Genomic DNA, 27145 nt, shown 5'->3' with positions numbered 1-27145 from the left:
AAGTGTTAGGGAAAGCCAGCGCCTCCTGACGTCCACAGCCGGATGCACACAGCGTAGCCAGAGCAGCAGTTTACTGCTCTCCTGAAAAAAGCAGCAGCGCTCTGGTACACAGTCTTTTCCCAAGAGTAGGAATGCTGAGGGGTCCAGGGCGGTCAGGCCTTGAGCTGACCAAGGGCATAGTTTTTTCTGCTCTATCATTTTTAACCGCCTACCCCCATTTCCACATCAAATCAGAAGCGATAGGATTTCTGCTTCCTTTAAACCCTGAAGTAACCTCAAGTTACCTTTCACTGTCCCGGGATCATGTTAGTTTTGCCTTTGGTTTATTTAGTCTCATAATTTCCATTTATTTAACTCTGATCGTGAGTGGCACTCCGGCCACGCCCGTTCATGCCTCGGTCTTGACACCTTTCCGTGGATTTATAGTCCACATGCCAAAGTTGTACATTCTCTCTCGTAATTTAAGCTTGTGCAGTCCCTTGAACTAATGCCATTCTCCAATTTCGCTTTGGAAGGCTGACTTCATACTCCCGACAAGGTAGCCAGAATCAGACACAGATGTCACGATACAGCCACACCACAGGGACGCTTTCCACCTTGCTCTGCTACACGTGCACTGCCATTAAGCTTCGGGAACGCAGGAGGGAAGGACGGGAGATGGAGCGTTGTAGGGTTTGTCGGTAGAGCTGCTACAAAATGGGTGAGATCTAGTTCGTGTGCAGACGTTTTTTGGCTCACCTGTCTGCTGGCCTGCCGACAGCTCCATTTCTTCTTCTCTCGCTAAATGCTGGGCTCCAGAGTTTAAGGTCTAGCCTTGCAGGCAAGAGACAAGGCGCTCGCTCTTGGAAAAAGTCACCTGTTGTGGACTGGAAGGGACACGGGTGAAGGCAGCTCAACCGCAAAAAAGTGGAGGACAAGGAAAATTTCCAGCACCGTGTTGGAGAGCAGCTAAACGGAGCAGCAGCGCGCTGTCCCTGCTGACGCTGGAGAGAGCTTTCGTACCGATGTGGCTACAGATGTCAGCTGTAGCCATTCCCCATGGGCTTGGACAAGGCTTTTTGACTGACCGCATCTCTCAGGCCAGTTTTCGTCCTTCGCAATGAAGTTTGACTCCAGGTTAGTTTCAGCAACCTCAGAAAAGGTTTTTGAGATTTCCCTGAAGTTTGGTGGGCCAGAAAAACAAAACCAAAACAAGCATATGCCATTTCTCCGCGACAAAGATCTCATGCTGCTTGTTAGGAACAAATCCAGCAGCTAATGCAGTTCTGAGCCAAAGCACTGAGAAAAGCATTCAGTCAAATTAAGAGTCCCGTGGTGGATCCTACAAGCCACGTGTGTTTGATTATTTGTTGCAGCAGAACGTGATAATAATGAACCAACAGGAATTTGCATTTAAATAAAGCCAATTGCAAGCCCTTGTATTGGTTGTTTCAGTAGCTGGCGTAAGTAACGGCGGCCACGGAGCGCTTCAGCCTACAAAGGCAACGGGTGTCGGGGCCGTTCGCTGTCGGCCCGGCTGCACGCAGCGAGGGCACAGGGTCAGCTGCGCACCCCTGCCTCCAGAGCTGCACGCGCTGCAGGGGCAGGACCGGGATTTAGGAGTTTTCCTACCGGAGGCAGGTTGGAGCCTTTGAGCCCAACGCGTCTCTGCCAGGAGAAGGCTGACACCTTCGGGTTCCAAGGACACATCACCAGCTTCCATTTTAAATGCAAAGGGTATCGGCAATATGCGCACGTACACAAAAGCATACACACAGAGAACCTCGGACATTTGGATTTGCATTGCACGCCCTGTCAGGCTCAAAATCCTTCATCAGCCAGTAGCTCTTCCTGGACACAAACTGGAGTATTTTCCTGCGAGACAATCAGTGACAGGAGAGAAACTGCTCTCTGTCCACTTCAGGGAAGTCAGCCTGTGTTTATGGGGCTCTACTCCAGCACCTGGTCAGAAGGCATTTTGCATGACAAACCCCTCGACCGGACCGAGCGAGTCGCTGGGAGAAGCGATAACCCACTGGGCAGCTCTGCTCTCTGCCCCGAGGTCAGGGCTCCCCGGCACTGCGCCGCGGGGTGCCGGTAGCGGTGCCCAACGCGGTAAAGGAAGGGGAGAGGGAGGACACTCCAGAGCTGCAGAGCTCCCAGGTACCTCAAAGAGCTCAGGGTTATATGGGATAAATGCAACTTTTTCCCCTCTTTCTTCATCTTGCCAGTTTTAGAGGCTACAGAACCCTGTTTTAAATGCAGTTAAATGCAGAGTTCAGCCTTCAATTCTGAAGCAGACGCAGGCAGCTCAGAGTCACGAACTTGCCTGAACGTGATGACAAGCAGAGAGCTCTGCTCTGCCGCGCGAGCTCCCGCCTCCTGCACAGCCCAGCACAACCAACCTCAGTGCCAACAGTTTAGAGCACGGAGCAGAAATTAGAAACTGCTACTAGAAAAGAAAGGTAGTCGCAGGAAGGCGAGATAGAAAATAAATAAAAATCTTCGGTCAACACAAAACATAAGTTAAATGTAGAAATATTAGAAGTACTCATTATAAAAAGGCAAAGCAGAACCTGCTCGCTGCCTCACCCCCCATTTATATCTTGTAGCATTTGTACCAAATACTAAAGAAAACTTTGTTCTTGCTGTTGTAAGAGAAAAAGGGTGGGGGGGAGGAGGGGGGAAGAGCGAGCGAGAGAGAATGAGTAACGGAAGCGTTGCCATGGACGTAACTATGAATTCCTATCCCACTAACAGGAGTTTTACCGGTTTTACAAACCGCTCCTCCGAAGTCATCCACCACGCGCCAGTCCCGAGTCACAGGCAGAGAAAAGCCCGCGAGAGTATTTGACCTGTTGAAGTCACACACTGGGTCTTTGAACTGTGAAGAGAGGGAAGATGCTTTTTTGGAAGGAAAAACAAAGAAAAGGAAACATGATCACTCAACACACCGCATTTGGGGTGGTAAAAGCTGCTTCTCATTATTCCACTTAGGAAACAATAAAAAGCGTGAACCTTAAATAACAAAACGTCCTTTGCACAGGAAAAATACTGCGGAGTCGATACAGGCACCTCTCAAAACCAGGTACCAAAACCCTGCAGTACGTCAAGATCCGATCCTACCGGGCCGACTCTGCAGCCGCTCACGCGATGCCGAGGCACAGTGACAGAATTTGACCACATCCAATTCTCTGAAATTAGTTCACATAGGCACCGATACAGATAATGTTTTCCTTTAATGGTGAATGATTTTATAATGAAGCAGAAACATATAGTGTATTCCATGCAACCAACCTCATTTATTGAAAAGTCCTAATTTTATTGCCTTGTTTAGTAACATGTTTGTTCAACAAACTAATCTTTTTCATGAAGCAAAGCACAACTTTTTCTTATAAATAGTATAAATTATTTTATTTACAGAAACTTGTTACAAAACAAATAGACTATATATTTATTTTTCTTTTAAATATCCAAAGTAATTTTTCTATCCCATGACATTTGTTCATGTACTATACAGCAGCCAACACAGAGTTCAGCTGATCCGATGCTCTTGATTATGTATACAAATTATCAAACTATTCACACATTTTACACAGGAGATTGCTTTTAGAACCAGGCTCAACACCGAGCAAGATGCTTTCAAGGCCTACATTCACATTGACATTATGTAGTGCTCATTTTAAAATTATCTTTAAAACGTAAAATATCTTGCACAAAAGGTAAAAATGGTTATTTTCTGCTGAACAGTGAAACATTTAAGAATCTTTCTAAGCCCAATTCCCTCCTCCGGGACAGAATGAGTGAAAGACGAGAGAGAGATTCCTTGGCAAGAGAACTCTGACAGGAAGACAACTGCCTTAGAAATGTCACGTGGAAATCACATCTTTACTTTTTAATGGTTTTAAGAGGTACTTACTTGGTTTTCTTTGTCTGTTTTGTTTTCCTGGAATACCGAATATTTTGAACATTTTCTAAATTATTTCGTTCATGAATGAGTAACTCCCCTTCTCCCTCCCTTCCCAAAATGAGACAGTTAACTAAACTGCTGGTTAAAACCATATTTCAAACCCTCGGCATTATATTAAATATGAGTTATCGATGGGATTGTTCCAACACAAGGTATTCTAATTAAAAGATTTTACAAAAGTTACCAGCATCATTCGCTTTCTTTTGTCAACCCATCTCATTAATTTCAGAAAAATATATATATATGTATGTGTGTATATATATATACATGCACACATACATATACACACGCACACGTATATCATATATAGGTGGAAAAAGCAAGCTCCAAAATTTCAACTGAACATTCAAGTCTTTTAAGGAGAAGCTGTCTAAACAGTCCAAGCTTAAAACTAGTTATATCAGGCACTTTCAGTTTTTCCGTTAGTTTTAAACCACATGAGACCCACACAAATGCGCACGCACACACACGCACACACACACTAAAAAAAGAGAAGCAGTGTGTCACTTAACTAAATGTAGTCTTCTGGGAATCAGGCAACCGATAAGCAATGCCGTATCGACCATTTCGGCTCCAATCCTGCGCTCGGGTTCCTGCGGCAGAACCCGACTGCAGGACCCGGGCAATAGTTTGCGTGTATCCACTCCCAAGACGTGAGAAGGGACACAGCTTTCACAAAACGGAGGCATCCCTTAAGTTGCAAAGTAGGCATGTTAACTATTGGCTTGGCAGTGAACCACTTCAAATTATAAAAAGGTATTTGCTTTTTTTTTTTTAATTAATTAATAAATAAATACTAGATGATCTCAATTGTACCAAAACTGGATATAAGAAAAAAAGACCTGTGCAAAAATACATATTTAAATATGTACAATCAATTAACAAAATATGTCTTCTGAAATAGGGATACTTCAATATTTATAATAGAACAAGAAATTCCAAAATAAAGATACAAAAGTATGTTTTTTTTTTCTTGTATAATTCTTTGTTCATCATTGCAGCAATTTTTTAGGTTAAGAAAACTGCAGGAGTCATAACGAGAAGTTGGAAAGACTATAAAAACTGTATCTCTTAAATTAATACCAAAATCTGTCTAGAAACAACCCAGCCACTGCAAATTCAATTTTGCAAGGAACATTAATTTTAAGCTTCCTTAGTTATTTACAGTAAGAACTATGTGACAATAAAAGCTTCAGGAACAATGTTCTGCTTGTAACCAAGATCTAAAACATAGTATTTAAGCAGGTCTATGCTCAAGGGCAGACAGAATTTACAATGCTCTAACTCTTTACTCCCAATGGCTTAAACCCACGTGACGCAGGTGACTGCAGACACTGGCTCTGTACGAGCAGCGGTCAGGAATTCACTTTTTAACACGTCTGCATGCTCTCGAAGGAGCACGGATTTGCCATTTATGCTTTCAGATCAACAGAACCTTAAAAAAAACAGAGGAGAGTTCGATCACAAACTCGCTAGCGTTCAATCTTGCCAAATTTTTGTTTCCTTTACCTTTGTGCCTATCAAGTGTCAGATTGCACTTGTGACTGACGCTATCCTGAAGCGGAAGCTCTGCCCCAGGGACTTCATCAGCGCGTGGATTTCACTCCAAACGTGCAGGATTTAATACGCTTTGATTTCTCTTTGTGGCGTATCACTTTGGTTCCTTTTACGTTAAACCAATCGCAGTCCTAACAATCCTTTCAACGGGGCATCTTATTAAATACGAATCCTTTTGTTCCTGAAAAGTTGTCTTTTTTGTTTGTTTGTTTGTTTTTTTAAAGTTTGCATAATAAGCGTCTCTAGTACGTTGCTTTTCTCAGTGTGATCTTTCGTATCGATTCAAAGCTAAAGTGTCTGCATAGAGGCTTCTTGTTGTTTTGCTGTGTAACAATGATTTCGTAGCAAGTTCAGGTTAAACTGAAAGCATTGTTAGGTAAACAACTAAGCAACTGCTACTCAGAGTGGCTTTGGATTCCCTGATGTACTACTTGCCACCAGAACTGGGGAGAAGGCTGGGCTACGCGAACACTTGGACAGGCTCAGATTGTCTCTTCTCAGCAATAGCTGGTGCCCCTTTAAGGCAGGAAAAAAAAAAAATATCTTCTTGGTTAGGAATTTGTTTTCCTTTGCTTTGCCTCTTAATAAAAGTTTAGTCAGTTTTGAGACTTTACCTGATGTTGAAAAACTTAAAAACATCCAGACAAATCATAATACAATAAGCCCTTTAGCGGAATTCACTTTTGAGGTGTTTTGAAGCAAGACAAAGTATTTCATAAAAATTGACTGGACTATATAAAACGGTGTAAAGCCCCCTTTATTCGCAAAGCCTGGGTAGGTGTGGGATGACTGTGACGCACACATCTGCGCTTTACGGTGAACTCGGCTGTCAAATTGGCGTTTATTCCAGAATTTTGAAAAGAATCGTACTGAGTGGTTGAAAGCGTAACACGTTAACGATTTAGTTATACAAACAAGGCATAAAGTAACTGACTTTTATGTTTTTTAGAAAATATTTAAATACTTTAAATAATTAGTTTTAAAAGGGCTATTTTTACCGGCTGGAAGGCAAATCCAGCCTAATTTAACCAATACAACTGTGGGTTTTTTTTTAAATAACAAAGGCCTATGGTATACGGTATAGGTCAATAAATACGTTCTTTGGGCATATAGTTTTAGAGGTTATTTGCCTTTGTCTGTTTCATGTTTTGGGATTTTTAAAAAAACCTAAACTAACTTATTTTCTTCTGCAATCAAATCTTATTCAAAAGGATAGAAAATAGGTTGTGTGTCATGCAAGTACGACATTTTTATACTTGTTTTCTGAGCGATTGCCTCAAACAAGTTTTTCTGTTTTTTGTTGGGTTTGTTTTCTTTTGTTTTAAACTCCTGATAGCTTCTTATCCTAAATTACTTGCAAAAGGCTGGGCAAAACACAGACTATTTTTTTGAATTGTGCTATTTTTATATTCCATTAAAGGAACATTGCTATAAAAACACTAAAGCCATATTCCCTTCTTGAGGGCTTCTTTCCATTGTGCCTCACACATTTTTCCCCCTTGTCGCGGGGTCCTCTCCATTGAGGGTGTCTGTCTGGTTAGCTATCACCTACAAAAGACACCATCAGTATAAAAATAAGTCCACAGTAACGTTTATTTCCCCCCAGAAAACATTCGTTTGCCCAGCCAATCTATGTCAAATAGTGGCAAGATGATGTACTCCTGTAAGTAAAATCTCACAGATTTGTAGCAAACAGTCCAGACCACCGTTAACACTGATAAGAGCAATTATGTGGCTGAACTTCATCCAGTGTCCATTTCTAGTATATTTGCTGCTACAGACATGGCTTCAGGGAAATTCCTTGTTTAAATGACAGTCCAGTAGATTTCCACACCTGAGGACCATGGGAAGTTGGGAAAACTCAAGGCATCTTGGAGTCCAGAATTCCAGATGGAGGTTTTGCTTGTAGTGAAAATTGTCCAGTTCGTTTCTCACCACGGTGCATTCAGCTATCAGGGACGTGCCTTCGGCTTTTGAGCAAGCAAAAGAAAGAGAAGGGTGAGTGAGCCAGGCTGTTAGAGCAGACGCCCTTAAGACATTTTCTGGATAACAAGAGCATATTTTGGGGAGAATCAGCAGGCACAATGCGACACCACTAACATGCAGTTGGCTTCTCCAAGACTTGACAATTCTCAAGCTAGAGCTCTTTAAAGTTATAATGGTTTCGGACAGGATTTCCATCCTTAATTCACTCAAATTCTATTTCTCCTGCATTTATATTGCACACTTGAAATAGTAAATATTAAATAAGTCCAAAAACACATTCAGCCATCTGAACGCTTTTCTCGTTACAGTAAACACAACATATGGTGAAAATCTTCCTCTGTGGCTGAAACTGAAAATTCAGAAACCATTCTGAAAAAAGCTCTTGCTGACCTCCTGGCTCTCCAGGTACACAGATTTCAGGTTATTAGCACCAGAGGAAACAAAAAATTTCTTGGGTTTTCAATCTCAAAAAATCTACTATTATAGCTACTCTCTAAAATTCCATCTTCTATACTCTCCTCGAGCTGTATCAAATTATTTTTACCCCTCCAAGTGATCCTCCAAGCCAATTTGAATAGTTTTATTAAGCAGTCTGAGCTACCGGTTTCCAAATTATCTCTCATCCTAATTTCTCAGGAACTTTCCTTCCCAATACATTATTTTTCCAGTGCGATTTGTTTAAAAAAAAAAAAAACAAACCCCCAAACTAATTTTTAAAATGGGATCTTATGTATTCAGGAGATCTGCTTCCTTTAGAGTAAATCTGTTTGCTTTACTGACTAAAAAGGTTTCTATCTTATTTATAACATTTAATCTCGTTATTACTAAGAAGTTAGCCAATGACACCTTGGGATAATAGGCTTATTTTATCACAGTATCACAGTTCTGTTATCAGCATCGTTATGTTCCGCTTTGTAGAATGTTTATTACTGACACAGAAACAAGAAGTCAGGCTGAGACGTGCAGCTCAGCTCCACGGCTGGCAAGATTTACTTTTAAAATTATTTTTTTTAAATGTGAGGACCGAATTTCATCTGAGAGCAATTCACAGGCAACATCTAAAGAACTTGGAACGTCATATTGAAGGTTACTTTAAAAAAGAAAGCTACACTTTATGAGAGTGTTTATAAAAATCTTGCGTAAATGTACTATAAAAACACTCATTTTGAGTAGTGGACAAATAAGAGAACTATCTTTTACTTTCATAGGATCTGGAATTAGCTAGCTAATAATTAAGAGAACACATCTAATATAAGCACGTGAAGAGGCGTGTTCGTATTGGCTTAGTTCGAGACAAAATTTCATACCTGATGAAAGAGAGAATTGTTCATCAGCCCTTGCGTCCCTGGGATTGCACCAGTGTGTTTTGCATGAACATTGTTCACCGATGTCAATTTGGCAACTTTGTTTGATTTGCTGCTGCTGCTGCTGCTGTTTATGCTGCTTGAACCAGGTGAGCACTTTCTTTTCTTTCCTATTAATTTGTCAAGGGAAGTATGCGAATGTGAAAAACTGCTGTGCGAATTCACAGTCAGCTCGCTGGACTGATGAACAAACGGCCCTAAGGAGAGCGTGGAGTCGCTGCTGTTCATCATCACACTCATTCTCTTTATCGATTCTGCAGGGCTTCCAGTCGGAGGACCCCTCCCTGATTGGTCATGTTTGAGGCTAACAGAGTTAGCTTTGCTAGTCATCATACAGTTGAGGCCAACGCTGTGGGACGAAGCTGTCACCGATGGATGATAGGAGGTCCCAGAGTTTCCAGAGTTAACCACACAGTTTTTTCTAAAGGACTCTGTGGAATGAGAAGGTGCTAGCAGTGCGGAACTGTTTTTACGCTTCTTTCCTGAGCCGCCACTGCTACTGACGCTGCCGGTACTGTTACAGGTGCCACTGCCAGCAGAAGATTCCTTAGGTTTAAAAGATTTGCTGGATTTCATTTTCTGAGGTTTGCTGGGCATAGGTGAAGGTACAGAGGAAAGCACTGTAGGTGTTGAAGGGGATGAAGACACTTGTCTTGATTGCATACTGCAGACAGGATCCACTGCACCCAAAGTAGCAGGATTGGCATTTAGTGTCGTTCCATGTGATGGTACCGATTTATTATTCAGAGACACACAGGAAGGAGATACCAATGCTGGCGATGACATAACCGTGGTGGGTAGGAGGAAACCTGCTGCACCGACACCGTACTGTGAAGCAGGCATCGAGTTTGTCCGATGTGGTGCACGAACTGATGCTGTGTTACTAGATGCCGGAGGAATTTTCCTGCAGGTGAACAGAAAAACAAAGAAAAACCTATGTAGCTACCATTCTTCGGAATAATACCCGGTCTAATAATGCTACGTTAAAGTGATTGTACCTTGACGTTGATTAATGCCACTAAAATCTTTTATTAACTGATTTTATTAAATTAATAGTTAATTGTTGCAAAAAGCGCAAAGCATAGACTATCAACCCTTGATCTGATTAATCTGAACACAAGATTACTGTTCCTTAACTAGAAGCACAGGCTTTATGTATTTCTACAAATACCAAGAAGAATAAGAACTCTTTCACTTCTACTCACTTCCACATCTGTGAATTAAGATGCTTCTCCAACATGAAGTCAAGTGCACATCGAACATGGTTCCACCGCTTGTCAAACACGTAATAACCTCTTCCAATTTGCCGACTACCAAATGTGCAAAACTGAAAAGACAGATTTTTATTGGTGTTTCTGCTTTCAGTAACAACTCTCTGAATAACAATGCACTTGTTTATAAATAAATATTGCTAAACGAATACGCTTTTAGCTGTTTAAATCAAGGATAAAAATATATAAACTAGAATTTTTATTTCTATGGTATAACAACTATTTTAAATTTTAAATTTAAAATTAAATTTAAATTTAAATATTTAAATTTTTCCATGTGATGGTACCGATTTATTATTCAGAGACACACAGGAAGGAGATACCAATGCAATATCCCTTGGTATATTGGGATCATTTTCTTCCCATCCAATACTCCCATACTTATGGCCAAAAACAGTGGTCAAATTTGAATCCCTCTGATTAAACAGGGAAGGACAGTAGTGTGCGTATAAAAACATTATATATATCTCTAACGTCTACTTCTGAGGAGCTATCTGCTCGTAGTCTGTTTTAAAAAAAAGGAGATTAAAACAACACATTACAGCTACCTTTACTGTGATGATTGGCACCTCGAGTAAAAAATGTGCGTGTGTGTGTGTGGAAAAGTCCAGTAACAAAATCTCACCAAAAAGGCACTGTTTACATGTCCTTATTCCAAAACCACAGCCCTTTAGAGCAGTTACCAATTTAATCTTTGGTATTTTGGCATTTTGATTTCTTTTGGATTGGCGAAGTGAGCTCTAAACATATTTCTTTAGCACGTTTACTTTGCAACTACAGTTAAACCTTCACTGCCTACTAGGCAACAAAATAATTTTCTTAAAATCTACGGAAAAAAAAAATATCAATCGCATACCCAATAGAAAACCACCCTTAAAACCCCTAAGTAATTTGTTTACAAGTTCAGAGCCAGCAAGAGACCAAGGTTAACTTTTACTTAAAACGTACAGCGGCTGGTTGAGGATGATGACCTGAATAATGACAGTCCAGTTTTTCAACAGGCTCTTCTTTTTCATCACATTCTCCCTCATCACTGGATAACCGAGATGCTGGCTCAGCTGCAGGCAAGGGAGGGTGCGGGGACTCGTGGACAGAAGGAGACTCGCTAGGGGCATTTCCACTGTGCTGGGCTGGACAGCCCGGAGGCCTGGGCAAGGCAAGCAGTAAAGGTGTTATTGAACTAAGTCTAGTTAAAAATTCCAAGCTTAAGTGCTTACTATTACTGACAGAAGGAAATCTACATTAACAGATTTCTGATATTTTCCATAGTCTCGTAACACATCTACCGAGAGGAAGGACAGGAGGTATGGTACCCCTGGAAAAGCAGCATTGCTCAATCGTTGCTGAACCACTTTCATTGATGCAAGTCAGCTTTTACTGTTTGAAACACCAAACCCTCCTTGCTAGGAGTTACAGCTCAGCATGTAATTGCTAATTGCAGACAGACAGTCACCAGGCCTAGAGCAAAAATACTGCCCTGTCCAACATATCCATATCGCTCTTTCAAAATCCACCTGACGCAGCTACCAGCATTAATTTCATACCATTGGATCTGCAGATTTTCCTTACCTTGGAAGACTGGGGGGGTGAGGTTTGGGCTTATTAGGTAATAAAGGCTTTGATTCTGTAAGAGTAACTCCGTAAGAATTTTGGTGCAGCTCCTGGGAAGTTTTAGTAGGTGAGGGATGTGGTTCCCTGAGAGGGGGCATCTGCTGATGATGATCCGAATGTCGAAGAAGTTCCTTTTCCCTGGTTTTGCTTTTGTGCTCGGCTAATAACACATCAAATCGTTTTCTTCGACCCTGTACAGCCCTCCGCTGGGTTAAGGAATGTGTCTGCAAAACCATGAATAAATCATTAATCCCAGGCTATTAGATTTGTGGAAATCAAACACTCAAAACACGTGTCTAGAGCTCTAAAACAGAAAATCATCACACTCATGGTTTAGTAAACAAATGGAAGAATGACTTAGAAAACAACTTTAAAATTGCTTGGTGGATGATTATATCCCTGTCTGGAAAAAAAAAAACCAACCCAGCAATTGAGTGAAAGGCTTCTTTCAAATTTCTTTTTAAAAAAGAAACTGCCAAGGTTCTTGCACTGTTAAGACTAGAATTGAAAATCTTTTTTGCATTGATATTTTAATTGCCAACTAGTGCACAACCAAAAGTACTAAATATTTACTTCCACTTAAGAAAGTATTTAACACAATAATGTTTAAAATCAGACTTTTAATGGGACACATGAAAAATATTTATAAAAATACTTTGCTTCCTTCTATATACTAATATATTCCTTGAAAACTAATGTAATCAAATAGATATTAAGGAATGCAAAAAAATACAGCAGAATCCAGAGTCAGACAGAACTCAAAGTCCTTTGAGTGTCCTGAATGCTACACATGGTAAGATGTGTATGTGTGTATATGGCCCAAATTCTAGGTAAAGTGAAATAGATGGAAATCATTTTTCTGAATTGTTAAAGTCACATACAATACCTTTTTTCATACGGCATAAAAGGTTTGATTGGGTTCATTTTAGCAGGTAAAAATTATCATCACATAATTCAGACACAAATAGCAATTCCGAAAAATATTTTGAGAGTAGGTATAATATAAGGAATTGCTGAGAAACATTTTTACTTTTTTTCTCTATTACACTTTTGATTTGCCTACGTTCTCTTGTAAAATCTTGAATCTTTTCCCTCCTCTATTAGCAAAACAATTGCCTCCCCCCTGTAATTCCAAAAGGGCAATGTGTTCAAGTTCAATTCCTCTGGGTCATTAGTACCAGCTTCATTTACCTTTGTTCCGTAGGTGGTTTATTTACCAGATGCTTCCCCTACTGACAGTTTACCTGCTTTGCAGGAAAGTAGCTAAAATATTACACAGTTGCAGGGGATCTGGCTTTTTGGTTCCTCAGGACTAAGTGATACCCCTCTGTCCCCCAAGATTTTTGAGCCAGGGGACACATTTCATCTGACCGCAAGTTTTTATGGATTGTTTAATTTCGAGTTTGACCCCTAGGCATACTCCGTGGCTTTTTCAGAAGACTCATTTCTGAGTTGGCTGTAGTCATACATCAAGCAGCATTAGCATTTACACAAATACCTCCTAAGTATCTGCTGCAGGCTCTGCTGGGGGGAAAGGAGGGGGCGTGAGAAGGGAGGAGCTTGATTTATTTAAATCCTGCATAAACAAATAATACCTTTAATGCTTAAGAGGAATTTTAAAATTCATCTACGACCCAAAGGTTATCCCCAAAAAGAACATGCCGGCCACCTACTACCCTACATGTGGAGTAATATAATCTGTCCCATGTCAGCATCCACGTTTAAAAGTTTTATACAAAGATACAATCTCCAGGTTACTTCAAGAAATATGTTTTTGAATAAATAATGAACTGAACTTCGAAAACAATTCCTTCTTGGTTCTGGGCAACATGTTTTAAGAGGTACCATTTATAGTGGTAATTACTGACAGCAAAAATCTGTAGTTTTCTGTTTTCTGTCATATTCCTCAGGAAATTGAATTAAAACTTTACATAATCTTATTCTGATTAAGATATCCTACCTTGCATGTCAAAGACCTAGTACAAGGTTTCCTGGTTTCCACATCAATGACACCACAGTATATATCAGGATCAAATTCTCTCTCTGTCAAAGGTACACAGTATTGAAAAGTTATCAAAAGACATTTTGAAATACTAATATTTATTTTCATTATAAAAATTAACCACATTGGAAACTGTTTTCAAATGTAACACAGGCAACTGTACAAATAAAAATGCACAATAAAATTGTACAAATAAAATTTTCTACACTCTCAGCAAGTTTATGGTGTGCTGAAATACAGATCTCAAGTCTACAAAGAGAATGGAGAAATTTACAGCTGTGAGGGACCCCAAAGGAGGAGTAGATCCTGCACGTTAGGATTAGAGGTCACCATCAGTATGAACTGAGACAAACAAATGGTGGTTTTGTTGTTGGTTTTGGTGTTAAGAACTTTTCTACCATTCTACTAACACTTAAAGTTATTGTGTTTGAAGTGTAAAGAGCAGGCTGGGTTTACATTTTTGAGTTTATGAGGTGCTAGTTGTTCCATTTTCTATGTACACTTGGACCTTCCATATAGAAAGAAGGAAAAGAAAGTGTTTAAAGATAGTAGAAAAGTGTAATTTTAAAACTAAGTACTGACAGGCCTTCGAGGTCTGTATGGTTTCTGAAAGCAATAACCACATTTCAAGTTGTTTCCATCCTTTAGGAGTATGCCAACTTATAGATTTAAATTCCAATATATAAAACGTACCTAATTACAAGTTACAGTGTTATAAAAGTCTTCAATTTGCTTTTGAAACTTATTTCTATATATTCTATATATGTATTTCTATAGATACACTACTAAGAGGAATATAGCAAATAATAATTAAAAACAATTACCTGACAATCTTTTATGTAAAAATTTCCTATTATTTGTATTTTCTTCAGGTTTCTTTTCCAAAAATGGAGGCACAGAGAGAAGACCTTTACCATTCAGTATCTGTCCAGGGGAAGGCAAGGGTGGCTTTGGTATTGAGGGACAATTAAGGCCAGTCTTTATTGAGGAACTCACAGTAGTAGAACAAGTTGGACCAACAGCAGCTTTCAGTTGGGCACCATCTATCTTTGGATGAATCTTTTCCACTTTGACAGATGGAGTCATACTATTATTTATGAAAAACAAAGGGGCGAAAATTGAAAATTACAGTCATAAATTATAAAAAGTACTTAAAATATGTTATTACTCAAGAATACTCTGATTTATTCACAATGCAAATGTAGAACTTCCTCCTTTTTTCCCCAGTTTTCTTATTATCTTTTTTATTTTCACATTTTTTATGATGTCCACAATCTCTTCTGTTCTCTTTTCCCCATTTCCTTGTAAGTACTTCAGAGAGACATCAGGGACTTCAGAAACTGTTATTTGGATTCCCAGACACAGCATATCACCAAAGCAATTGGAATGGGCCTGTTATGTCCAGTGAGAAATGCCCCATTCTGTGACGGTAAATTATATTATCAGTTCTGCAATCACACACGTGCAGGTCAAAAATTACCTGAATCAGAGCTAAAACTCGCTCATGATCAAAGTATGCAGATTAGATCAAAGAATTAAGAGCCCCTAGTAAAGTGACCTTTATCTATAGTGATTTAAGATACAGCTTTGCAAGCGTTATAGTCATGAGTATTATCTATAAACTTAGACTAGGCTCCTGGAAGAGATCTGGAGGAGTTTAAAGTGATTATCTCTTAAACCAAAAACGCTCTGAAACAAAAGAAAATTCTACTGATATAGCAGTGTCTATGCAAGTAATAACATTTAACCCTTTGTCAAAACGCATACTCACATTTTATCATGGGGAACTTTGCTATGCTGTACCGAATGCATTAACCTGTTGTTTCCGCTGATCTGCAGCTTGTCTTTGGGTGTTTTCAACAACTTGGAATTTGATGATGCACTAGTACCTCCACTGGATGAACGATTGCTCCCACTTCCACTGCTACCTTTGTTTTTTGAAGGGAAAGATGAAATGAGGGAAAATACTGAAGAGGAGGGAGGAGTCAAAGGCGGCTTGCTGGAGGAGCTGTGTCTTCTTTCTGAAAAGGAAGGGGAAAAAAAAAAGGGGGTTTAAGCTCCCATACAGAAACAATTCTTAAATACTTCATGTTGTCATTTACTCCGTTAACATTTTTCTTTTATTGGCTTGGGAGGTCCCCTGCCACACACAGAGCACAGAGGATTCAAGCCTCACTGTAACGGATGAGGCTCCCTCCACTCATTGCTGGTCCCCAGCCGGTTACGGGAGTCTCTTAACTTTGGGAGCTACGTTCCTCAGCCACTAAAGCTTAGCTTTTAATAACATTCCCCACTCTCTCTCCATCTTAAAGAACAAGAAAGTGAGAATCAGACGTAGACCTCAGACACACAAAGCAAAGAGACCCTTATCCTCAGGCCAAGCAAGCTTAAATAGTGTACTTCCTCAAAGGATAACAATTATCTGTGAGTATGCCTCCTAATGGTCAGAATTATATTGGAGCCAACATTTTAACGTTCACTTCACGACAACCTTTTGGTATGGTCTACTAGACCTTCAGTGTGGAACGCCCCTGAGAACAGCAGCTCAAGTATTGACCTACATTGGCTTTCGCAGTGTTGGGGGGGGGGGGGGGGGGTTGTTTTGTTTTCCTCTTATTAATTCTATAGGATTTCTGTTTAGGAACAACACCAAAAGGAGCAACAGATATTCCTCTACCAAAAAAAAAAAACCTCAACATTTGAATTAAGAGTGGTCAGGTTCCATCAATGAATGTGATGGAAAAGAAATTATTTAATTACTATTAAACCATTAACATTAATATATTGCTGGCACCACTTCAGTTAAAATAGTGTATATTATAAAGGTAGTTCTTTGGAACAATGAATTCTCAGTCACAAAACACCTGACAGCTCCAGGGAGTACCCAGCTCTGCCTACACATGGACATGTTAATTGAACATTTGCTGGACTGATACTTGGACACCTGTGATTCCTTGATGATCTGTGTAATCACCACCTGCTTAAGAGACCTGTCTGGCAATCAAGTATATGCAAACTACCAGAGAACCAAGAATTAGCAGGTCTATCAGCAGAGTGGAAAGGCACCTTTCTCCTCAACAGCAGTAACACCTCTTTCTCAGCCAAGTATTGTTAAAGGTGCCCAAATCCACCACTGATTGATCCCAGGATCAGCTTACAGATTCTGACTTAAGTTTACTAAACTGTGAAAGAAGCAGGCTACTCATGAAGTTACAACAACTACAGCCAAGAGCGAAAGTCTAGTCCCCTGCAACCTGTACGGAAGACTGTAACGCTTCTGGCAAATGTGAATCAATACATCCGTGTTCTGCTTATATGACCTATCTTCCCCCCAGTCCTAAACACAGCAATCATACGCCACTCAGATGATGACCAACCAGGACTCCATTTGTAGCTGGGAGCCATCAAACAAGACAGCACCAGCCCTGCACCAATGTCGTCCGGCACATCACCCGCTGCACGGCTCCTGCAAGCCAGACTGTAACAGAGAGCAACAGCAATAACCAGGGGAAAAAAAGTCAAGCCGCTCCAGCAGTGCAAGAGGAGGACATAGGAGTCTAACACCTGGCAAGCTAATTTCTTACAGAGATGGGGAAGCAGCATTTTAGATATGTTCATTAGCTCGGGGAGGCGGGGGGAAGCAAGCACAGAGCTTAGACTAGGAAACTCCAGTCAAGAAATGATCTCTGAGGCTGAACCAAGTGATGTGTGTTTCTCTGTTTAACAGCAAAATGAGTGCCAACTACCTGACGAACCTTCTGCAAAAGAGTCATCACTTCTTAATTAGTATTTACCAAAAAGCTCTGAGAGGTCAGGCGAAATGCCCAACAGAAATACGTAACAAATACAGTAATTTATCACCCATCTCAAGACACAACTGCTTTAAAATTATAGTATTTAGAACGACTAGTTATCTATGATGTTCAAAATCATCTACTTAGTTTTCTAGAACCAGATGCCATTGAAGAGTTTGTAAGTGAAGTATGTTAGTGTATTTACGTTCTAGTAAATGGCTGTGCTTCTAATATGACATACTGCTTATTGCCAAATGTCTTTTTATAGCAATGGCAAGAATCCCTGAGCAGCTCTGATAAGTTACTATTTGAGGGCCATTAGTTCAGCGATGCTACACCCTGTGAGATTACTCTGCGAGATAATGAGAAAAATTGCTCAATACTCTTCCACCTTCTGTATATTTAGAAAATTCAAAGTCCAAGTTCTTATCACAGTTACAAATAATCTCTAATAAACCAGGGGATGACTAATGCAATCTTTGGGAGCTTCTTTTGATTTTTTTTTTTTTTTTTTTTTTTTGGGAAGGAGGAGAGGGTGTTACTTCCTTGGAGAAAACCTGGCAGATGAGAAGAGAAAGGGACTAGAATAAGACTGAGTCCTTGTGTCCTATCATTAGGAATAAACTAGACAAAATGTTAATCTCAGCTATTAATCCAAATTATATGAACACTTCTTTTCTGGCAACTTTAACTGGTACTGTTCTCGTACTAAACTGAGATGTTACTGACTACTAATTGCATGAATGTTTCATAGCATCAGTCTCAATACAAGTGAGTTAATGTAAAAAGAAAGTGTTTTAAACTGTTGATAATAAAAAAAATTTTACCTTCTCAAAAGAGAACTAAGGCTAATGGCTGATCACACACCAAGATTACAGTCTACCTGTCAGACAGAATTTCCATTCTACAGACAGACGTACGATTTGAACATGCACACACAGACACAAAAGCCAAATGACCTTTTTCTAGAATTTTGGGACAATTTCTGAAAGAGATATTATAACATTTTAAGTCTGTGAAACCTTCACTCACTCCTTCTGTATGTAACCACAACTTGTGTAGTTTATCAACAAATTGAGAAGACTTTTCAGCTAATTTTTTGTAACCTGCCTGGACCCGTTTTGTGTTGACTTACGTACAAGTAGAGGTAGGGCTGCTACTAGGATTTCCTTACATTTAGTGTTTCAGTCTTTTTATAAAACTCATGTTTTTAAGTGAAATCTGCTTAAAGTCTGTTTTGTAAACATCTGAATACTACTGATGTCTTGTCTTATTGGAGAAAGCTAGTATTATTTTTGAAACCAGACATGTTTTAAGCATGGCATACTTGATCTAATGAATGTATTTATTGACAGACTGACATAGTCTTTTAATGGAAAAATTACTACGCAAACTGTCACTGAATAATCAAGACCACCATATTTATTATGCTAAGCATATTATAATGATAAATTCTACTAATCATCTGCCAATCTAATACGGTTCCCATTTGCCATTAACTCTGACTCAGCCTGAAAACATTTAAAAATATAATTATCTCCAGGTGTTCAGTTTTCAAATTTTAAAAGTTAGCACTCACGTCCCTTCCCTTCACATAACTCTTGAAAGAAAAACAATTTTTTAATGTCATGATTGCTTTTATAACACATCAAAGTGATATTTCAAATACTGCACCTGTGTAACACGATTCTAAGCTCTAAAATTTGGATGATTTTTTTTGGGGGGAGGGGTTGTTACTTAGGGATTATTTTGTTTTTTAAATATCAGAAAGATATAAGTTTTGGCTTTGGACAAAGAACCTGAAAGTCTTCCTTGATCCCACAGCACTGGGTGGAATCTGACCTAAAATGAAAGCTGCATTCAAGACTAAAACTCCTCCCTAAATATCTTTGCATTTATATAACATATTTGTGACCCTAAGGAGAAGGGCTGTACAGAGATTTGGAAAGCTGTGAAAAGAGACGGCATCCCAGCAAAGGCTGTCTCTGCTCAGTGACCGGGATATCTGTTAACTATCAATTTGGAAAAATACAGTGATAGTTTGTGTGCTAGTGGACTTATGGCTGAGCAAGAATTATATATACATACTGCCAAACCACACAGAACTTCCTGATAAAATGGATATTGATAACTTAAATCTCTTCAAGAGCTTTTAAAAAAAAAAATTAAACAGCTTCACTTGGCCCTGAGTCTGGCTGCCAGTTTTCTTGGGTTTAAAATCTTATTTTCCATTATATATTTCCTACTAAACATGCACTGATTTCTGACAAAATGCAAAAAAGTAACCTGGAAGGGGAAGAAAAAAAAAAGGGGGAAAGAAAAAAAAGAAAGCTTCTCACCATGTTTGGCTACTACTTCTTATTCTTCCAGCAATGGGTAACCACTTGGACTTACTGTAATTTATAACTTTATTTCTATATTAAAATAAAAGATGATACCCTTCTATAGAGAAAAATATTCTGTTTTTCCTAAAATGCTACTGTCTTTGCTCTATGCTTAAAAAAAAAAAAGAGTAACAACACTCAAAGTTTTTCAAAATGTTCCTCCCAGGTCTACACTTAATTCCCAAAATCTAGGAAGTGTTTTGTGCTGTTCATTCTCTCGGGGCATCAATTAATAGCTTTGGGCAGCAAATACAAGATGTACAGATCAAATTTCATAAACCCATTTTTTTTTATACTGACTTCTTACGTAAGTACTGGGCAAAAAGTCAAAGTGACCTGGGTCAGTGCTAGCAGAGCCGTCGCTAAAAATGAAGCACACCCATTCCAACACACACAAGTTTAGTTCAGTGAAATACATCGCAACTTCAGTTAACATTCAGAAAGACAGTTTTAACATAGGTAAGCCTAGGTGTAAGAGTATCAGTCGGACTACAGAATTAAATGTGTATATTGAAACAAAGCATAAAGGTAACCTTATGTTTAAGTAATAATTATTTCATATATCTTTCTCACCTAAAGTATAAACATGATAAAAGTGCAACTTAAAGCAAACTTATCTTTTTTTCCATCATACTGAGCTACTGTTTGACTTGTCATTTGAGAAATTATTTAGTACAGCCATATTAAAACAAACATTTTTTTACCTGAGGATAAAATTTATTTTCTGTCAGTATGACTATTACGTTTCTAGAGTAATTGTGGAGAGCTAATTTACTTGATCTTCTAATTTCTCTAGAAGGATCAGACGCATGACATGACAGCACAGCACAGCCTAGGACACTGCTGTGGAAGGGCAGCTCACCACAGCTCCACACTTTACTCAGCAACCAACTAAAATCCCTTTTGCGGCTTTACCCCAAATGCCTGTGTTGGGCTCTAATCCACCATCACTCTGACCTCACCATGACAAAGAAAAAACCTAAAATAAATAAATATTAGATCCATGAGGATTTCACAGGGGAAACTCGAGAACTAGAACAATTGTGGGCATAGCAGGCAAACTACTCTTCCGTTGATGCCACCCTGGCAGCGTGCAGCTGCTTGGGAGCAATCGCCTGTGTGGGATCTTCATCTGCTGCTCACTCACTTATTGCTGCTTCATTATCCCGCTCTAATCACGGGGCCTAGATACCAAGGATTCTGCCTTAATCTTCCACTGATGTCCCTTTAATCATCCTATCAGTTCTGTTTGCACTGTAAGTCAGCATGAGGTCACTCCATCTTCCATTGTGTGGTGTTTAAACTTACACTCTTAGCTGAACAGACAGCATCTAAACAAAGTTATATTTTTCACTCCAGCAAGAAAGTTATAGAAAAGAATATTTATGGAGTCCAAGCCATCAGTGTGACAGACTGCCAAGGCTTGATTGGCATCAGTACAATCTGTCATGTCTCTAGAGAAAATTCTTCTATTTCATAAAAAAACATTGCTTTGCAACTGGCGGCTGATATTATTGTTTATCACTCAGTGTTAGCAAAACTACAAAGAGAATCTGACTGATAGTCATGTACACTTATGGCACTCCATTCACAGAAATATAACACTTTAGCAGAAGAGAAAGAAAAAAAAAAGAAAGTGCATAATTTATATTGCAGCATAGCAAATGCAAGTCAGGGTGGCACATAGGTAAGCATTACGTTGCTTTATGTATTTACATCACTTACCACAATGGTCTTCCTTATCTTGACCAGAATTCTTCAATATTATAAATAAATAGTAATAGGTATAAACTAATTATCTAAGAAATAGGTTTATATAATATCTTTTATACAGACTATGGCCAAGTTAGCAATACTGATGGAACCTTATGTCCTGCACTTCCTCACTTTAAAAATATTCAGCGCAATTGCGGTACAGAATGTTTCTACTGCCTGCGTAGATACCACCACATAAAGAGGCAGTTAAGCTACAATGATAAAACTTTACTTAAAATGTGTCTCTTCTCAAAAATCCATTAAAATGCAAGACCTAGCCAATTTTGAAGTGTATATTTTAAAACGCAGAGTTCACCTCCACAACTTGATACATTAACAGGTTTGCTTTGCCTAGCAGAGATTGAAAATGTATGCTTTTACATTACACCTTCACCACATACACGCTACAGCATTGTTCAAAGACATTTACATTGAGATGGTTAATACCCAAGAAGATAAAAATCAACCTTCTTAGGGGCAAAAGATAGAATTTCAGTTGAAGTCATACATTACAGAGCAAAACATAACTACAGAGATCAACGATTTTTAAAATTCCCTTTAAATGTTCTTGCACATTAAAGCAATTTGTGGAGGCTTCAACTTGGTAAGTGCCATGAAACATTTACACTCTCCCACAATGAGAACCCAGAAAATTATCTTCCTCTGAGAAAATCATTTGTTGAAGCCAACAGACAAATAAAGTAAATACATCAAGACCTTTCTAATTGCTGACTGGGTATGCTCCAAAATTGTATGTCAGTTCCTAGGACATTTTCCCTTCTCAAATGAGGGCTGTATCACCACTAAGCCTTACATGTCATGTTTTCTGCATCTTTAAGGGCAGCATCGGTGCGTTTACTTCCCGCCCTGCTGTCCAGCACTCCTCCTCAGGGGGAAGGTCCCACTGTTCCAGGTATGAATTCCTGCCCCATTCCCTTGCCAGTCACCTCCAAAACACACACTACAAGTCTCCCTAAAAAGCATATGAAATCTAGCTGTGCTTTAACTAGGGTGCACCAATTCATTGCAAAAACTCATAATTACAGAGAACAATTCTTTTTTTTTTTTTAAAGATATGCTTTGGTTACAAATGCTCCATTCAGAACCCAAAGCTCTCATATAGACAAATATTTGGGTTTCAGTGTATCATTCCAGTTCCAAAATCCTCCACAGTAATTCACACTGATTTAAGACATGTAAATAAAACAAATCTGGATGTTTATGATGGTCCAGCACACTTAACTAATCTTCCTCAGGAAATCCAAATTTCAATGCAACCAAAAGCCACTGATCGTTTTGAAGGATGTGTTTGTAACAGCTACTTTAACTAAAAGTTTCATGTAACCTACTCCCTATCAGCCCAGAAGTCCTAGACTGACAGATTTTTAGCTCAATTTTCACTTTGGTTTGTTTTTAAAAGCAGCTTTACCAGAGCACTTAACATAGGAAATGCGAGCAAAGTTGGGAATTGGAAAACACCCTCTGAGAAGCATTCTGGCTTTTGCCTTCCCCAGCCTCACTGCACCACATTAGATGTGCCACTTCAACCCTCTGAAGTTTCCCAACATTTAAATTTGAATATTTGCAAATTATTTGCTCAACTCCCAAGAGGCGTTATGACGGCTAGTTAGTTAACCACATCCCTTTGAACGGAAACAGAACACAAATGTTAGTTGTTACTATTATTATTTTGTTCATTTCATTACAGTAGTTACAGAGAAGCACTGGCTACTTTTAAAACTGTAAAACCAATCTCTCGACTTTTGATTTCTAAATATGTATGTTTATAATTTTCCTAGAGATTTACTTTTGAGAACCGAAATCCACTCACAAGCGATCACTGCGCAAAATACATTAGATAAAGGAGCATGAAATTCTCCGTAAGCAGGGTCATAGTTTTGTTGCTGCCATTGAAGAAAACAAAGGAAGGAGTGGAAAAGATAATTTTCACTAGTAAGATTCTGAATGCCAACTTCAATACTTTAAAGTCGTATTTCAAAAAGGAGACAATCCTGTAACTATAATTTAGGATATTTAAATGATGCATTTAAAAATGGTACAACTACAGAGTAGCTAGGATGGTGGTGTAATTCCCCAATAGCACACCACTAACTGGGCAGGAATGGCCATCTCCACTACGATAGCTGCTGCAAAATGGCCCCAAACCCAGCACAGTTCCCCTGATCTCCAAGATTACCACCACAGAAAGGAGAGCGAGGAGCAGATTGCAGAGAGAGTTATTAAGAACGTAGCAAAAAATAGCAACGCTAAAATGTATTTAAATAAATAACCTTCAAGTACATCTCTTTCTCCACTGCTGCCTCTCCACAACGCTCTGTACGTTACTAAAGCTAGTTTTTTCATTTTTCCGTATTTGTTACTAATCCTTTCAAACCCCCTTGTATTCAGCACATATGAGTAGTTCTGTAATCAATTTCCACAGGATTTAAAATTCCTCTTTAAAATACACGGGGTTTGCCCCTGAGAGATGTAAAATAACCTTTGAAGCACCAACCAATCCATACTGTCACCCCAAGCCTGCAGACAGACTAGGGTTTTGCTGTGTCGTGCAGCTCTCTCGTGCAGTGGCAAACTGGAATTAGGGATGCTCCCACCAGGTTTGTTTCAGCTATTCAGAGCCTCCTGGAGACCAGTAAAACTCTCAAGAGCAACATAGGAAAACTGATAGAAGCAGGACATTAAGTTATTCACAGAGCAGAACCACAAGCAAAATGGAGCCAGGGAGACCAACTGTTGGGAGGTCCCCCCTTCGTCACCCAGACGACGATGTTTTCCCCATCCCTCTCCATCCCCCTCTTTGCTCAGGTAAACTCAAATGCAAGGACTTTAACATCTCAAAAAGGTTCCAGCATAATATCCTAATATCCAAGATCGAAGTTCTGGTACACTTTCCTAAGCAACTTGCCAAGAGGTGGGAGAAGGAAAGGACAGATTTCTCACCAGGGAACTGGCCCTGGACCTTTCAGTCAGTAGCTGTCTTGTAAATCTCTCAAGCGCTGGAATATAAATATTGCAAAGTTATTATGGAAAGACAATAGAGTGTCTTAGATGGTAATCGGGCCACGGAGAGATTATAACGTCCACATTATGAGCACTAATCTCTGTGTAGCCTGTTGACGACATGACAATACCTGCGCTGTCTGATTAAAAAGCAGGTATCAAATAAATAATTTTTTGCTATTAAAAAATTGTTATTTTGAAAGAAAACTTTGGAGAAGCCCCAGTGATAATAAACAAAAACATCAAACAAAGGTAACCGGCACAGATTAGCATAGTACCAAGATGCAGTATGGGTCAGCTTCCTCAAAAATACAGCTGGAAAACTCTTGTCTCATATACGCTTACCCTGAATGATATTAAAGAAAAGCTTCAGTTTTTCAAAACAAACATAAAGCAAATTAAAAATAAAAAAAATATTCCAAGCTTTTTATTAAAAGTTGAATAAACAGAAATTTAATAAAGAACTGTGTGTTGAAAGCATGGGAATAAAGGTGGTGGTTCCTCCTTAATTCTGATTTCTGATTTTCTCTCTCTGCCCATTTTCTACTCAGAAATCAGGTTTACACCTTTAACACCATGTTCTTCCCCTTCAGCATCAACAGTACTCCTTACAAGACCTTATCACATAGTCGTATAACATTGTGTAACGTATTCAGATGAGTTCACATATCCAAATGCCTGTCTAGCTTTCATCTTGCTAACGCTTCTATTCACGCCACAATCAGGAATTCTAATGTTCTCCCCTGTAGCTATTTCTTTACATGTAGCAAACTTTAGTTGTTATGTTGACTGTCAGACTCGGCTCCACTACAAAAAAAAAATATGCTGACGTTGAAAACTTGCTTAAAAGCCGTTGGTGAACCAAAATACAAAGGGGGTTAAGGGCTAACTGATAAAGTTCTGGAGATCGGTGTAAAAAAAGGGCTTGAAATGGAAAGCTCTCCATATGAAAGAGATCAAGAAGAGTGAATTGACTTTGTTTTGAGCAGGAGGATGAGAGGAAATATCACAGGATATACAAAAATAGTAGTGTCAGCTAAGTAAATCACATTCTTTGATTTTGTCATTAAGAAATGACAGGATAAAGAGACATTGAGTACAAATATTTTTCTTGTGTACTGCATGACTAACGAGTGACATCTACTGCCACACGATACGAAAGCTTTGTAAGATTTAAAAAAAAGATAAACATGTACATGGCTACTTAGAACCAGCCACATGCCAACTACCACAGCCCCATCTCTCCCCCGAGGTGTTACTGCTCAGGGCGGAGACGAGGAAACACTGACTGATGGAGCTGAGAAAGACAGTCCCGTCGCTATCTCTGACGTTACCCGTCTCTTACATCTGTCCCCGTACGTACAGCACTGACCACACACCCCCTAGGGATGTCACAATCCCTGCGCTTCCCAACAGCAAACGGGACAAAAGCGTTACCGAGTCCCTACACCTATGGGCAGTGCCCACTTGCAGGAAAACCTCGTGGAGAAATGAGAACAGCGTGAGGGATCCAGGCTGGGCTTCTGCCTGTGCGGCTAACGCCCCGTTTTCTGTCCAAGTCTTTAAACACAAGAAATGTTGAAATTTTTCAGGGTGGAAAATGAAGACAGGAAGCAAGCCTGTGGTAGGGCGAATTGCAATATTTCTAAAAGCTGTTTCAAGAGTCAAATGACTTTCCAAAATTTGAAGTCTCTTGGAACATAAATACTCAATCTGCAACATCAATGGAAAACAGAGAATAAATATTTTGGTTTCTTGTTTTAAATCAGGTCCTTACGTTATTTTACACTGATTTAAGGTTTTTAGGCATTATTGATTCTTCAGTTATGAGAAAGGATCATTACAGCTTATTTCATTAACACTGGTCAATTGCAATTGGCATGAAACAACTGTTTTCATGTTTAAAAACACTGACCATGTTAACTATACACTAATTAAAATTTTACAGCGGCATCAGCACAGCAAAGTCTCACAGAAATCACTAATACAGTCAAACAAGGGCACAAACCTACTGTGCTTGCACAATAATGTCTTTCAAATTAAATAAACCAGCCCTTTCACATTTCACTTTGAAAGAACCAAGCAATGCTGTAATTAGGATGTGCTAACTAAAATGTTTGTGCAGGTTTAACCTTTTAAATAAAAACAGAACTGCACTTGACACATCCAGGCTGAGTCTGTATTTCCTATTTCCTCCAAAACAGAGATATAACGGCACAGACCATCCTGCCCACAGCCATCCATCCATCCACACACAGAGCCATAACAAGGAACGTACTTGCCCCCTGATTTATAAATTACATGGATGAGCGCACTCAGGAAAACAAGCTAAAACGAACACGCTCTTAATAGTTTCTTTCTTTAATTAACACTTGGATTAACAGCCGCTAATTTATCTAGAGGCCTGACAGGATTGCAGTTGGCCGTCTGTGTTTTTATTGCTATTTTCTC

General features: G+C 39.3%; 1 protein-coding gene across 2 annotated transcripts in view; it reads right to left on the bottom strand.

Moving 5' to 3' along the window:
• Window positions 1-3953: 3953 nt before the first annotated feature.
• Window positions 3954-27145, bottom strand: part of ATXN7 (ataxin 7) — a 62096-nt gene continuing 38904 nt past the window's right edge. The window contains exons 2-9 of one of the 2 annotated variants that reach the window (XM_009329494.1): window positions 15512-15761; window positions 14565-14827; window positions 13699-13781; window positions 11697-11962; window positions 11076-11274; window positions 10062-10183; window positions 8800-9760; window positions 3954-7476 (exon numbers count right to left, since the gene is read on the bottom strand). In XM_009329494.1, the coding sequence (XP_009327769.1) occupies window positions 7459-7476; window positions 8800-9760; window positions 10062-10183; window positions 11076-11274; window positions 11697-11962; window positions 13699-13781; window positions 14565-14827; window positions 15512-15761 (2162 nt within the window). In that variant the 3' untranslated portion in view covers window positions 3954-7458. Of the gene's footprint in view, window positions 7477-8793; window positions 9761-10061; window positions 10184-11075; window positions 11275-11696; window positions 11963-13698; window positions 13782-14564; window positions 14828-15511; window positions 15762-27145 lie in introns of those variants that run through there. The other variant, XM_009329493.1, reaches the window with a different exon arrangement.

The sequence above is a fragment of the Pygoscelis adeliae genome, unplaced genomic scaffold (assembly GCF_000699105.1).
Source record: "Pygoscelis adeliae isolate BGI_AS28 unplaced genomic scaffold, ASM69910v1 Scaffold148, whole genome shotgun sequence".
Taxonomy (NCBI): Eukaryota; Metazoa; Chordata; class Aves; order Sphenisciformes; family Spheniscidae; genus Pygoscelis; species Pygoscelis adeliae.
Note: the sequence above shows the minus strand (reverse complement) of the source record. Positions and strands in the feature narration are given on the sequence as shown.